A 13,764-nucleotide genomic window follows, 5' to 3' on the forward strand; every position below is an offset into this window, starting at 1 on the left:
CCGTCTTACAGCGATAGCAGATGCGGGGCCTAGCAAAACTCTTTCCGTTCAATTTATTATGTTTTATTAAACCACTTACTTACTCATTTTTCTCTTGCCGTCGGCGCCAGTCTCTTCCTCTGAGATCGTCTCGCACCGGAACCATCTCGTATTCACAGCGGACGTGCCATGTACGGCTGTGTGGGGTCTATGCGGAGTCTTGCTTTTGTTCTCTCCATGGAAGAGGATACCCTTCGCGTTAGAGGCCCCTTCTCGCCACGCTGGAATCCCGTGACGCGAGGGGAGGGGTGGGGGAGAAGACAGCCGAGCGATGTATTTGTATCTGGCGTTTTCCTCCCCTCTTTCTCTGCAGGTGTATCGCTGCGGCAGAACCGCACCAGTACGCTGAGCTAAGGGGCGTCAAAGAAGTGCGACCTGCCAGCCTCTCTTCAGAACACCCTCGACGGTGGAAACGGCTGGTCACGTGGGGAAGAGCGCCGTGACGTCGAAGGAAACCGTAAGGCCTCCTCCGTTTACGTCCATGGGACGTTATCTTTTCATGAAGGCTGTGAGTTACCAACGTGCTTACGCGATCAAAAGTTTACGGGACGCGAGTGTGCGGAAATAAATGATTTTTTGGAGCACTCACGTAATCCAGCTGCCTGAAATGCGCAGAGCAGTACCATGCGGCTGGGTTGCGAGGCAAAGCTAGATTTTTTTTTTTTTGCGAGAACGCATACCCAGTAATTTTTTGATCGTGGTAGCACACGGGCTGGTCCTGCCGAAAACAGGTTGATAGCCTTGTCACATTCTCTGTGTATTAGGTGCTCGTCCCTAGGGTGGTGCCAGCAGTCAGTACCTTCACCGTTGTCAGCAATGAGGGCTCAGATATGTTTTTTTAGCGCATCAGTGGTAGAATTCAACTGGCATGTTTATTTGCTGGTACTAAAGAAACCCAGACTATCTTTTTTGGTAGCATTGCTAAGAATATCTGTGGCTTCCGAGTGCAGCTCTAGGCCCGCTATGCTCGCTGTCATGGGTGTGATCCCCAACTCAAATCCTGATGGGGCCAAAATTAAAGCAGCCTGTACTATCGTTCTCAGTATGAGCTGCAACAGACAAACTGTGTGCAGGGGTCAATTCTAGAAGCACTACGAGCCCAGAGCTACTGAAATTTCCTGCATATAGCCGTTGATGCAAGAAAAATTGTTGATTGAATGTTTGCGCAAGTTGGTTGCTCTGTCTGTAAGTCGTCGCAGGCTAAACTCCTATAAACCATAAACCATATACTTTCTCATATAATGCCCATATAATGCTCACTGACATCCGACCTCGGGAATGGTTTGTTGTAGGCTAAATGCCGATTTCAGTATACAGGGTGTCCACGGTAACTTTAGCCAATGGTTAAAAAATAAAATATTTGATTGGTTTGGTTTATTGGGGTTTAACGTCCCAAAGCGACTGAGGCTATGAGAGACGCCGTAGTGAAGGACTCCGGAAATTTCGACCACCTGGGGTTCTTTAACGTGCACTGACATCGCACAGCACACGGTAAAATATTTGAGGTAGGCCAGGGAAACCACTTACATACATGTACCAACCGGCTTGCGCATCATAGGCAATTTTTTGTTTTGCAATTAATTAATTAGCAATTCAGACAATTTTTCTAAATTCGTAAATATTGCCTTTAGGCAGAAAATGTGAATAGCAAAGTTGGAGAGCACCTTGGAAACCCCCATTCCATTTGTTTGCGGTAAAGAAAACCTCCCGTGTATCTTTTTTCCGAGCTCCAAAAAAGCCCGCGAAATACAAAAAAATCACGTGACTAACGCGTTCGCGCGCCACGATTGTGCTGCTCTCAACCGTGGCTTGAGTGAACAAAATCAGCTCCTGGCAAGGCGCGACGGCCTCAATGCGCCCGATATGTCAACGGTGGTTGCGGCGCCCGCGCAACCCAGTCTGCAAGCGTGACGGTGCAAGTTGTGAGCTATGGAATGGCCAAAGGTGACAAACACAAATTCGACCAGTTTTATTCGCCACTGAGAGTCAAAAGAATATAGGCAAGTATACTTATCTGCTTTTGCCTCTCGGTGGCGAATAAAACTGGTCGAATTTGTGTTTGTCACCTTTGGCCATTCCATAGCTCACAACTTGCACCGTCACGCTTGCAGACTGGCTCGCAGGGCGCCGCAACCACCTTTGACATATCGGCCTGCCGGCGCATTGAGGTAGTCGCGCCTTGCCAGCAGCTGATTTCGTTCACTCAAGCCATGGTTGAGAGCAGCACAATCGTGGCGCGCGAATGCGCTAGTCATGTGATTTTTTTTGTATTTCGCGGGCTTTCTTTGGAGCTCGGAAAAAGATACACGTGAGGTTTTCTTTACCGCAAACAAATTGAATGGTGTTCCTCAAGGTGCTCTCCAACTTGCTATTCAGATTTTCTGCCTAAAGTCAATATTTACGAATGTAGAAAAATTATCTGAATTGCTAATTGATTAATTACAAAACAAAAATTGCCTATGATGCGCAAGCCGGTTGGTAGATGTATGTAAGTGTTTTCCCTGGGCTACCTCAAATATTCTATTTTTTAACCCTTGGCTAAAGTTAGCGGGGACACCCTGTATATGTGTAGTTAATATATCCTATAGGTGTAGCTCAAACGATTCAAGCATTCACAGCCAGCGCAGTAGTTGCCAAGTTTGTATATCGACAAACCAGGTGAGGCGAAAGCTGGTTGGCCCATGGCTCGCATTTTAGGAAATATTGCCGAGAAAAATTACGCAGTAATGAGGGAAAACCACGTATTTTCATAGTATCATTCCGGGTCAGCGCCAGAACGGATAGAGAAGTGTTGAAGAAAGGGGAAAGAGAAATAATAGGCCTTACGAGTCGGGCAGCTACACGGCTTGGTCACGAAAGACGTTGGTGCGAAGAACGGAGAGCTGCGGTATCCAGACTTCCAGGCAGAAAGAACATTTAAAAAGCATAACTTCGCATCAGTCATCTCTGCGTCAGGGGAGAGTTCTTGGCTATCCGCGAAATTCAATTGCATTTGGAACCTACAGATTCCTGAAATCCCCAAGTGCCCATATATCGATTAATCCAAGTGACTACCTAATCTTCCGCAAGTTTCAAGAGTTAGTCGGAAGCGTTCTTATTTGTTGGCAATCAGCCAAACCTGACATATCGCTCGAGACTCGAACAGTAAGAAAAGGAAACACGTTAATTGGCGATAAATTAGGCGCTCAGCAGCTCCTCCGTCTTTTGTACGCATCATTGCATCATTCAACATGACCCTCATAATGATTTGACTGCGCTCATTTAATGTTTTCCGTGTGCTTCAATTATTTAAACACGTAATATGTATAAGAATCTATATATCCTCAAAGTTCCTATTCTACAACACCAAAAGGAGGCGCAAAACACTTTCATATATCTGTTTTGTGCAATCCGGCAGTATTACAATCCAGTTCCTTCCCCGTACGAGTAGGCACAAGCGGTTACGGTGTGCCAAACTGCGTATGTTTCGTCCCGTGTCTGTTTTCGCCCTCTCGTCAGGCCGCGGAGTCCTAACCTCTCAAACCACAAGTTTTCACAGGAATAAGAGCGAGACGGACTCGCGAATAGGAGTTCATGCCTTCTTTTCACCCCGAAATAAGCAATGTTTACTGAACCAACGGTGCTCGCTGACTTGCGTCGAATGTTGTAGAAAAAAATTCTTGTGACACTGCGAACAGCCAGCTGTGTACACTGTCCGCGTGTATCAACCGGAACGAAATTTTACAACAGTTATTCTGAATAAAACTTTCCACGGACCTAGACAGTAGATGGTCTACTAACAAAGAAACGTGGTTGGTATTTCTCACCTGTCTGGTAAGGATGATTACCGAACGGCCAGCACCTTAAACAATGCGGTACCAAGTGTTTTCGAGAATGGTGACTCATACACTGAATGACTCATACATCGACGTCTAGTTAGTCTATTCCATGAATGTCTGCATGCGTTTTTTGGTACTGAGTGCGTGCGGTATTGGCTTGTTTATGTTTTTGGCGTTGCCTTTTGGGTTATCGGCGCCATATACTTGTATTCCCACCCCTGTCATAGCCCAGAAAAAAATATGGGCTGCAGTATGTATACATAATAATAAATGCACCAACACTGATCTCACTTCGAGTTATTGATCAATTCTCTATCTCCCTACCATATGCTAGCCGTTCCGGTTAGAACATATTTACAGTGTAATAAATATATTTAAATTGTATTACATATTTTCATTTTCATCGTATTAAATGTATGCCATGTGTAAAAGTTCCCGCTGGCTGATTTGAGACTGCGCCTGCTCCTGTGAAGCGATGGTCCCGGGTGCTAACCCTTGACCAGGACTATGCTTTCTTTAACTACAAAAGTCCTGTGGAAACTGTATAGCTTGCCTCTGTAGCCTCTGTACTCCATCTTGGAGGATTTCACTATAAAGATTTGACCGAACTCAGGATGACTGTTTCATAGCCCACGCAGACATGAGGAATGCCTGCGCACCTAACTGCCTATATTTTTCATCATTGCACAACATTAACTCATTTATTACCTCCGCATTCTCTGTAGGCGCTTGCCAGCGCTCGCTCAAGGTTACAGCGTCTTGTCCGACCTATCGAATGGAAGAGGCAACAGCGCGCGATTCGCGCTCTGGAAATGCGTTGCGGTGTCGTATTCGTTGCTTTATTTCATTAGTATGGCCCTCTAGTACGCTGCCCTGAAAAGCGGCGAATACGAGGTATCGTAATCGAGTGCAAGTGCCTCGGAAAGCGAGCGAGAGGTGGCTGCCAGCCACAAATGAGTCGGCAGCGTGCTGAAACCGCGACGTAGCCTATAACGGCACACTCCCGACAACCGGTACATGTTGAAAAGGTTAGAATGCTGTATGACCATCACCATACTGTTTTCAGATACATGCATAAATTGCCAATTTTGTGTAACAAAGTGTGTAGCAGTTATACCTGCTCTCAATATGCAGCAGAAACTTGGAGGCTAATGAAAAGATGTAATTGAGTTGAGAAGAGCGCAGCGCACTATGGCAGGGAAAATTGAGGTGTAAGGTTACACAGCAAAACAGGGCAGTGTGTCAGACAACAAACGCGAGTTAGTGATATCCTAGCAGAAATCAGAAAGAAGTAATGCTCAAGGGCAGGTCATTCAAGTAGTCTGTTCGTTGTGCTTTGAGTCTCTTTGCTGAAATATCAGAATACAGCGTTTCGACCTGAATACCGGTTCCCACGATGTGGCAGCAGTCGGATACAAATTAAGATCTCCACTCACCGCCACACAGAATTTCTCCATGATTAAAGGCAACCGTCTGTTGAAGGTTGTTGAAAACTAAAGAAAAAGTACACCAGCAGATGAGATTATGAGCTCAAGAATTTCCATGCCGGTGGTTTGTTTGATATAGCGAAACATAAAAAAACGTTTTCGTTTACTGTTGTGATTGGTCGGCGGAGTAATGCAGGACGCCGTGAACCATGAGCGATTGTTTCCAACTGCTAATTTTCTAAACATGTATACTACTATAAAAGGGATACCTTCACGCGATGGTACACCAAAGAGGTGAACGATTGCGTTCAGTAATACTTGGTTTTATTTGGTGAATTCACGGCGTTTTTAAGTTCTAAATAAATCGTGTGGTTCGAGGACTGTTTCTGGTAACGGTTGAAAAAAATCTTTAAAAGGTATGTGTTGCGCCTGGTTTAAAAAGCACCGTTCCAGCATAAATTGTCCTGTGCCCGGAAGAGCCACAGAAGCGAACACGAGTCATTCATAATCATCGTCTTGTCTCATCGCATAGCAGACTGAATACTGTGAGCCCGCGGACAGGCCACATTGCCGTTTTGTGCACTACCTTAGTGTCGTGCTTTTAGTTGTGTGCCATGTATTTTCCCATTGTGGTCGCGCGCAACCCGTTTGCTTTTATTCGGTGTAACGGTAGCCACCATGCAAGCAAGGGCTTCAGAATCATACGTCAGGGAAATCTACTCACGCGCGTGATCCTAGCTAAAGCGCTGGCGTTTAACGCCGGCGCTGCGGAGAGTCGGTGCTTCCTGCTGGTTAACCCATTCCTTCCTCCACTCTCGTCTTATTAGGACCATGAACGCTTCCTCTGCTCCAGACCTCTCGAGTTTGGTGAGGCAGGGCGACGTGCGCGAAGTGGGATTCGATGCTGTGTGGTCGGTGTCGTCCTGCAAGCGTGGTAAGCTATGAGGCACCTCCCGACCGTCACGAACGCCGTGTCCTGGCTGGGGATTCTGATGTCTCTTGTCAACACACTTTTTCGCAGGACATGGCGTCGATCGGCTGCGAGACAACTGCCTTGATACATACTGGCAATCGGATGGGGCCAGACCGCACCGAGTCAATATTCAGTTCCCCCGCAAAACGACAATACAGGCGATCTATATCTACATCGACTACGATCGCGACGAGAGCTACACACCTAACAGGTACTCGGATTTTGTCGCTCTCATCGACAGAACTAGTTCACGCTGTTGCACAGAACGCAGAAAATTTTTTATGCGGGATGGGTCACATGGTTTTTCGGATTTTTGGTGTCACGAGCAAGTTTGCCACGTCTATTTTGTGCCCGCAAGGGTTTTCGTCCAGGAGTCATCGTGCGGCTATCTTTGTCATCGACTTCGAGTCCAAACAAGAGGCTGCTCTGAATCATCATCACGATGCGCCGCTTTACTAACAAAGGCTTGGTGCACAAAAGCGCCTCGTCGAAACGGTGTTTTCTTCTTGCATCACTACGCTTTCCCGTTGCATATCATATCGATGCCTCTGGAACCGTATCCAGGGGAAGAAAAGCCGTCATGTGCTGAATTTGAAGCTAGCACTTGCAGGCACGGACGGATGCGCCAAAATGCAAGAGATGCGCAGTTCGGTGAACGCTCATGTGGCCAGAAAATTTTCAACCCCTTCCTCACGAACGCTGTCCCACGTTCCAAGCTGCAGTTATTTTAATGCTGCCAAATCCTACAATGTCTGCCGGCGCAGCGTTTACGAAGAAACTGCTGGGGGTCTTGGACCTGCATCCAGCGCGCGTGGAGATGCGCGGCGGCTACGTGCGGCGACAGAGCTGCGTGAACGTGCTCCCATAGCGCACCAATGGAGAGAAAAAGAAAAGTTTTTTTAACGTGATGATTAAGTAGACGAGAATGCGTACAACTGTATAAGAGAGGATGCGTGCCACTTTGTCTAAGAAAGAAAAAAACATGTTCACCCGTGTGGGTGGTGTAAGATTTAAATATGTACGGCACCCTAATGTCTGCTTTACATCTTTTTTTTTTTTGCCCGCCGCGGCGGCACAGTCACTTTGACATTCGGCTGCTTATATCAAAGTCGCGCTACGGAATTCAGCGCCCGCATTTCGCCCAAGTCGGAGGGGAAAGACAGCCGTTTGCTGTTCATGTCAGACCTTGTTGAAGAAGCCAGGCAGTAGAAAGTATTCGGGAGCCCTCCATTACGGCATCTCGCGATGATCACATGCACCTGCGCGACGTCACAAGCTCATATTGTGCCATTGTTGAGGCAGTTCAGTGGCGCTGTCGTGTGCGGCTGACACGGCTGATAAGCAGTCGTGTGCACCTTCGTGACCTCATGATCACGCAGCATGCTCAGCTAGGCTGGCACTGTTTGCTTGCCTCATCTGTCAATTCATCTGATCGTCTGCTTTCCCCGTCTTTCCTTCGCTTCCACCTTTCCCAGGATCAATGCTTTTTTTAATGCATTCAGCCCTCTCATTGTGAGGCCACAACACTGGTGCTCTACCTTCAGAATTTCACGTTGCAAGGAACGCTCATTAACGGTAGAGATTTGGATGAGGGAACTGCAGTGATAGATATGAAAGAAGCCAGCACTCACTGAAACCAAGGAAAGCACAGGGGATTTTTTTTTTTTGCAGGTGGTGATACACGAACACACTCTGAAAGAAAAGGCTGAACTGCTGTCGTCGTAGCACACTTGTTTGTAAGGTAACCAACGGACATGGTTCCTCTTCCTCCGCCTTTTTCCCACATTTCAGTATGTCAACTCTCTCGCTGCAGTAACAAGGAAATAACTCTTCAGCAGCACACTTTGTTAACGCTAATAATCAGGAATATGAAAGTTCTTCGTATTTGCGCCCTTTCGCCTTTTTCTCTAGTGCCTATACCTTCCATATTCATTCATCCATGCACCGTATGCTACCTGCTGACCATTCTTCCATCGTGCTGCTGGCGTCGCTGGTTCGTATCCCTCCGGCAACATATGTTCTTTTATTTTACTTTTTACTGAGTTATCATTCATGCAAATGGTGATTATGCTTTAAATTTCCCACTTTTATCAAAGTCAGCATTAAAAAAAAATCCTGTGCTTATCTTGGTTTGAGTAATTATTCTGTTATTGTACGATTTCTGTGCGTTTATGCCTATTTTCGCACCATGGGTTCTGCGGAAAGCAACAGATAAAGTCGAAGCGAACAGTGTACTTAGAAACGAAAATTGTGGGTATGAGGGACGCTGCAATCGACGGCTCTAGGTTAGTTCAGACAATATGGTTTTCTTTACTGGGCGCTGAGATCCCGCTACCAACTGGAATTTTTGCTTGTCACCCTCATCTAAATGCGGCCGGCCATCGTGCCCACGATTTCAACCCGGGATCTTGGGACGCAGTAACGCAGTAACGCAGTTTCTACACAATAACTCTCGCACCAGTTTCATGGGGTGCTATGTTGACAACAAGGACTTATATTACGCCATCCCTCAATCAGGATCAATAATTTGTTGAAGAATTCATCAACCTAAATGGAGCAGTGGCATTCCAAACGTCTCAGGCGTTTTGGTGAATAATTTTGTCGCACTTTTAACTCATACCTTCAGTCCACCTTTATTACATTTCAGAATAGCTTGTTTTTGCAAAAAAAAAAAACTGTATTAGCGCCGCTGTTACGTGGCTTATTGCAGGATCTCCAATCCTGACGAAGCATTGTCTAAGGTGAGAGAGGAGTTCAGTCAAAGCCTCAGTCCACTTTGAATCACCACTGAAATTATAGAGGATGTGTCATTACATTTATTGGATCTCAGTCTTGGGTGGCTACACTTGTTGGGCTTACGAGCCAAGGGAAAACAAGCTACTTTTACCATTTTCTTCGGTTCAGTCTAAGCTGGTCAAGAGGTGTCACTAACCTTTATTTCAAAAATTCCTTAATGAAATCCTGTTTGATTGCCATGACATCCAGTTTTGCCCAGCTCATATGCCGTTTGTCCTTTACTGGATATTCAGAACCTTTGTCAGTGTCTTTAGCCGATTGCTTTAAGCAGAATATGAAACATTCCTTTTGTGCCCCCGTCGTGACTGTAACTCCCAAAAGGAAGTTTGTACGTACCTGCTCCCTACATCCACAATTGGTCGCACCGGTTAAATAGGCAGTCGAGTTGGCGTTGATATTGTTTTTCTAAACCTATGATGTTTCAGTACCTGTAGTCAACCGAGATTATCCATCAGAGTCTCTTCGCGCACTGCACAGAAGACATAGTGTGTTCGAACGCCTTGAAATGCGGCTATGTTTACATTGGGAAAACAGGCAAGTGTGTCACTGAGAGGTTTAAAAGACCACCACGACGATGTGAACAAAGCTTGCGAGAGAACTTTGATGATTCACTGTCGCAATTGCAATTGTTTGCCAGATCCTAAACGCTGTGAACCGGAATTAATGTTCTGCATTTTGCCTGACAGACACAGAAAAGTTCGTGCGTGAGATAATCGAGGCCGCTGAAATTTAAAAAAAAAAAAACCGCAATCGCTGTGTTAGCACACCTTCTTTATCGCTTCCTAAGGAAGAGTTCATGCTCTTAAAAGCTTCTTTGTCAGTTTTTGTTTTGTTTTCAACTCATGCAATGTGGTTTTACACAAGGTGCCCTTTGTTCGTTGTTTTTTTAGGCCACAGTGTATATATTTTGACGTGGTTTCCAATACACATTGGCAATAGTCAGCACTCATGCCATCGTATTTATTCCTTCGTTGTCCTTGTCTTGTCTGCATTGTTTTGTCACAACGTATTGACCTCCTTTCCCACCTCTAGGGTTAATGGTATGTTGAAACCTTAACCAGATGCAGCCCCACATATTTGGTGCATGTCACAATACATGCTGCTGGCACCACAAGGGCTCTCGGGTTTATCAGGAGATGTCATGATCTGTGTGCTCTTGCCGTGCTGCGCAGTTTATGCATAAAGATTTTATTGATTCCAAACTGAAGTATTCCCTAGCCTCGTCGAAACGGTGTTTTCTTCTTGCATTACTACGCTTTCCCGTTGCATTTCATATCGATGCCTCTGGAACCGTATCCAGTGGAAGAAAAGCCGTCATGTGCTGAATTTGAAGCTAGCACTTGCAGGCACGGACGGATACGCCACAATGCAAGAGATGCGCAGTTAGGTGAACGCTCATGTGGCCAGAAAATTTTCAACCCCTTCCTCACAAACGCTGTCCCACGTTCCAAGCTGCAGTTATTTTAATGCTACCACATCCTACAATGTCTGCCGGCGCAGCGTTTACGAAGAAACTGCTGGGGGTCTTGGACCTGCATCCAGCGCGCGTGGAGATGCGCGGCGGCTACGTGCGGCGACAGAGCTGCGTGAACGTGCTCCCATACCTCACCACTGGAGAGAAAAAGTAAAGTTTTTTTAACGTGATGATTAAGTAGACGAGAATGCGTACAACTGTACAAGAGAGGATGCGTGCCACTTTGTCTAAGAAAGAAAAAGCATGTTCACCCGTGTGGGTGGTGTAAGATTTAAATATGTACGGCACCCTAATGTCTGCTGTCCATCTTTTTTTTTTTTTGCCCGCCGTGGCGGCACAGTCACTTTGACATTCGGCTGCTTATATCAAAGTCGCGCTACGGAATTCAGCGCCCGCAATTCGCCCAAGTCGGAGGGGAAAGACAGCCGTTTGCTGTTCATGTCAGACCTTGTTGAAGAAGCCAGGCAGTAGAAAGTATTCGGGAGCCCTCCATTACGGCATCTCGCGATGATCACATGCAGCTGCGCGACGTCAGAAGCGCATATTGTGCCATTGTTGAGGCAGTTCAGTGGCGCTGTCGTGTGCGGCTGACACGGCTGATAAGCAGTCGTGTGGAGCTTCGTGACCTCATGATCACGCAGCATGCTCAGCTAGGCTGGCACTGTTTGCTTGCCTCATTTGTCAATCCATCTGATCGTCTGCTTTCCCCGTCTTTCCTTCGCTTCCACCTTTCCCAGGATCAATGCTTTTTTTAATGCATCCTGCCCTCTCATTGTGAGGCCACAACACTGGTGCTCTACCTTCAGAATTTCACGTTGCAAGGAACGCTTATTAGCGGTAGAGATTTGGATGAGAGAACTGCAGTGATAGATATGAAAGAAGCCAGCACTCACTGAAACCAAGGAAAGCACAGGGGATTTTTTTTTTGCAGGTGGTGATACACGAACACACTCTGAAAGAAAAGGCTGAACTGCTGCCGTCGTAGCACACTTGTTTGTAGGGTAACTAACGGACATGGTTCCTCTTCCTCCGCCTTTTTCCCACATTTCAGTATGTCAACTCTCCCGCTGCAGTAACAAGGAATTAACTCTTCAGCAGCACACTTTGTTAACGCTAATAATCAGGAATATGAAAGTTCTTCGTATTTGCGCCCTTTCGCCTTTTTCTCTAGTGCCTTTACCTTCCATATTCATTCATCCATGCACCGTATGCTACCTGCTGACCATTCTTCCACCGTGCTGCTGACGTCGCTGGTTCGTATCCCTCCGGCAACATATGTTCTTTTATTTTACTTTTTACTGAGTTATCGTTCATGCAAATGGTGATTATGCTTTAAATTTCCCACTTTCATCAAAGTCAGCATTAAAAAAAATTTCTGTGCTTATCTTGGTTTGAGTAATTATTCTGTTATTGTACGATTTCTGTGCCTTTATGTCTATTTTCGCACCGTGGGTTCTGCGGAAAGCAACAGATAAAGTCGAAGCGAACAGTGTACTTATAAACGAAAATTGTGGGTATGAGGGACGCTGCAATCGACGGCTCTAGGTTAGTTCAGACAATATGGTTTTCTTTACTGGGCACTGAGATCCCGCTACCCACTGGAATTTTTGCTTCTCACCCGCATCTAAATGCGGCCGGCCATCGTGCCCACGATTTCAACCCGGGATCTTGGGACCAGTAGCCGAGGGTCAAAGCCATCGATCCACTGCGGTGTGTTCAATGTAATTAACGAAGAAGGTAGTTGCAGGAAGGGTGGAAAGAAGCGGGAGGTTCATTGTGACACTTTTACGATGAGGGCCATTTTACAGAGTCCGCCCAGAGCTGAGCTCCAAGGTAACCCCACACGGCTGGCGTGACGCCGGAGTTATAGCGCGAGATAGATTCGAAATACGGAGAAGATGATGGCTTCAGATAAGATTTATTTTCATGTCAATCTCGAAAAAAAAGAAAAAAAAAGAGATCAGACAGAACTAAGTAGATCGCAATCGTGGGACTCAGACTTTTCGTGACGCAAAAAGCTTTCACCCGGCCTGGCGCCAAACCACCTCCCAGCTTAATATAACAAAAAGGAGATAGAGGTTCCCAGAGCTAGCGCGATTCCAGAGCCATCCCACGGCCAACGTTAGAGGTATGGTGTGGTGCTGTGATGAGGCTGCGTTATTTTGAATAAGAGGAGCAAGTGGTTTCGTATTTGTGCTGGAACTATGGCCGACGCAGAAGCTGTCGGCCGCCGCCACGCGCAGCAACGCGAAAGTCGTCGGCACCGCAGAGGATGCTCTGTCGAGCGCGCTGCAGAGTAGGAGGTCGATCGGCGCCGAAACCAGACTGAGATCAGCGTCATATGATGAGTGCCCGCTAAACATTGGAGAAATGTGTGCTGTGCACCCGTTGAAGGCGCCACCTCGCTGACTTGCCAGCTCATTTCAACAGGGGCTATCTGCAGCTATACGTGAACGACGCCCTGGTATTTTTGAGCGACTTCAAAATGACTGGTATTTGTGAGAGACTTCTCTACCCTGTGTAAGCAAAACACCAAAGCAGCCCAGCGCTCAGTAAACCGGCTCTCCCAGGAATTTTACAGGCTAAGCAACGAAGCTTAGCAACGTCTGTCTTTTTATTCGCAGATTAGACTGTATTATGTGACACAGAAAAGCAGTGACCGATGCGCGGATTCAGTAGTGTGTAAGTCCAAGCGTTCCGACCATAGCTCGTGGCGAAGTAACAGCTGTTGTGTTCATTGGCCTGCGCAGGTCTCTCTATAAAGGGGGGACGAAGTTTATGGTACTGCCTTTTCATGAGTTCTGGGCAGGAGGGAACAATATGGGGTAAAATTACCGCCCTCATACTAGGTCACCTACTGGCTCCCTTGCTCCCTTCTTTCCCGAGACCCAATATTAGAAATAGATGTTTTCACTCTGGTCCTGTGTAGGACCGGCCTTTGCCAATAAGTTTCCAATATAGGGCTGATTACTGCCCTGCTTGGGTTTGGGCTCGCCTATGGCTGTGCTGCACCTTTACCTCACCCACATGGGTAACCACGCGCTTTGACACGCGACCCAAACTTTGCGACGAATAACGCCCCTGAATGCCGTGAACGACACTCGCGAGTTTATTGCCACCACTCGCTTAAAACATCGTGGCCCAGGTTCATTCCATATTGTGCGGAAGTCAACAGCAAAGGTAAAAAACGCGATATCGACATACAGGGTATTCGAATTTATACTTTCAGGATTTTTA

General features: G+C 46.6%; 1 protein-coding gene across 1 annotated transcript in view; it reads left to right on the top strand.

The window, feature by feature from the left end:
• Nucleotides 1-417: 417 nt before the first annotated feature.
• The window catches only part of LOC149357843 (anaphase-promoting complex subunit 10-like), a 33,321-nt gene continuing 19,974 nt past the window's right edge, over nucleotides 418-13,764 (top strand). The window contains exons 1-3 of the mRNA XM_089577978.1: nucleotides 418-496; nucleotides 6,112-6,218; nucleotides 6,306-6,468. Of these exons, the coding sequence (XP_089434104.1) occupies nucleotides 6,116-6,218; nucleotides 6,306-6,468 (266 nt within the window). The 5' untranslated portion in view covers nucleotides 418-496; nucleotides 6,112-6,115. The remainder of the gene's footprint in view (nucleotides 497-6,111; nucleotides 6,219-6,305; nucleotides 6,469-13,764) is intronic.

Source organism: Amblyomma mixtum, chromosome 3 (genome assembly GCF_055824585.1).
Source record: "Amblyomma mixtum isolate Tamu chromosome 3, ASM5582458v1, whole genome shotgun sequence".
Lineage (NCBI taxonomy): Eukaryota > Metazoa > Arthropoda > Arachnida > Ixodida > Ixodidae > Amblyomma > Amblyomma mixtum.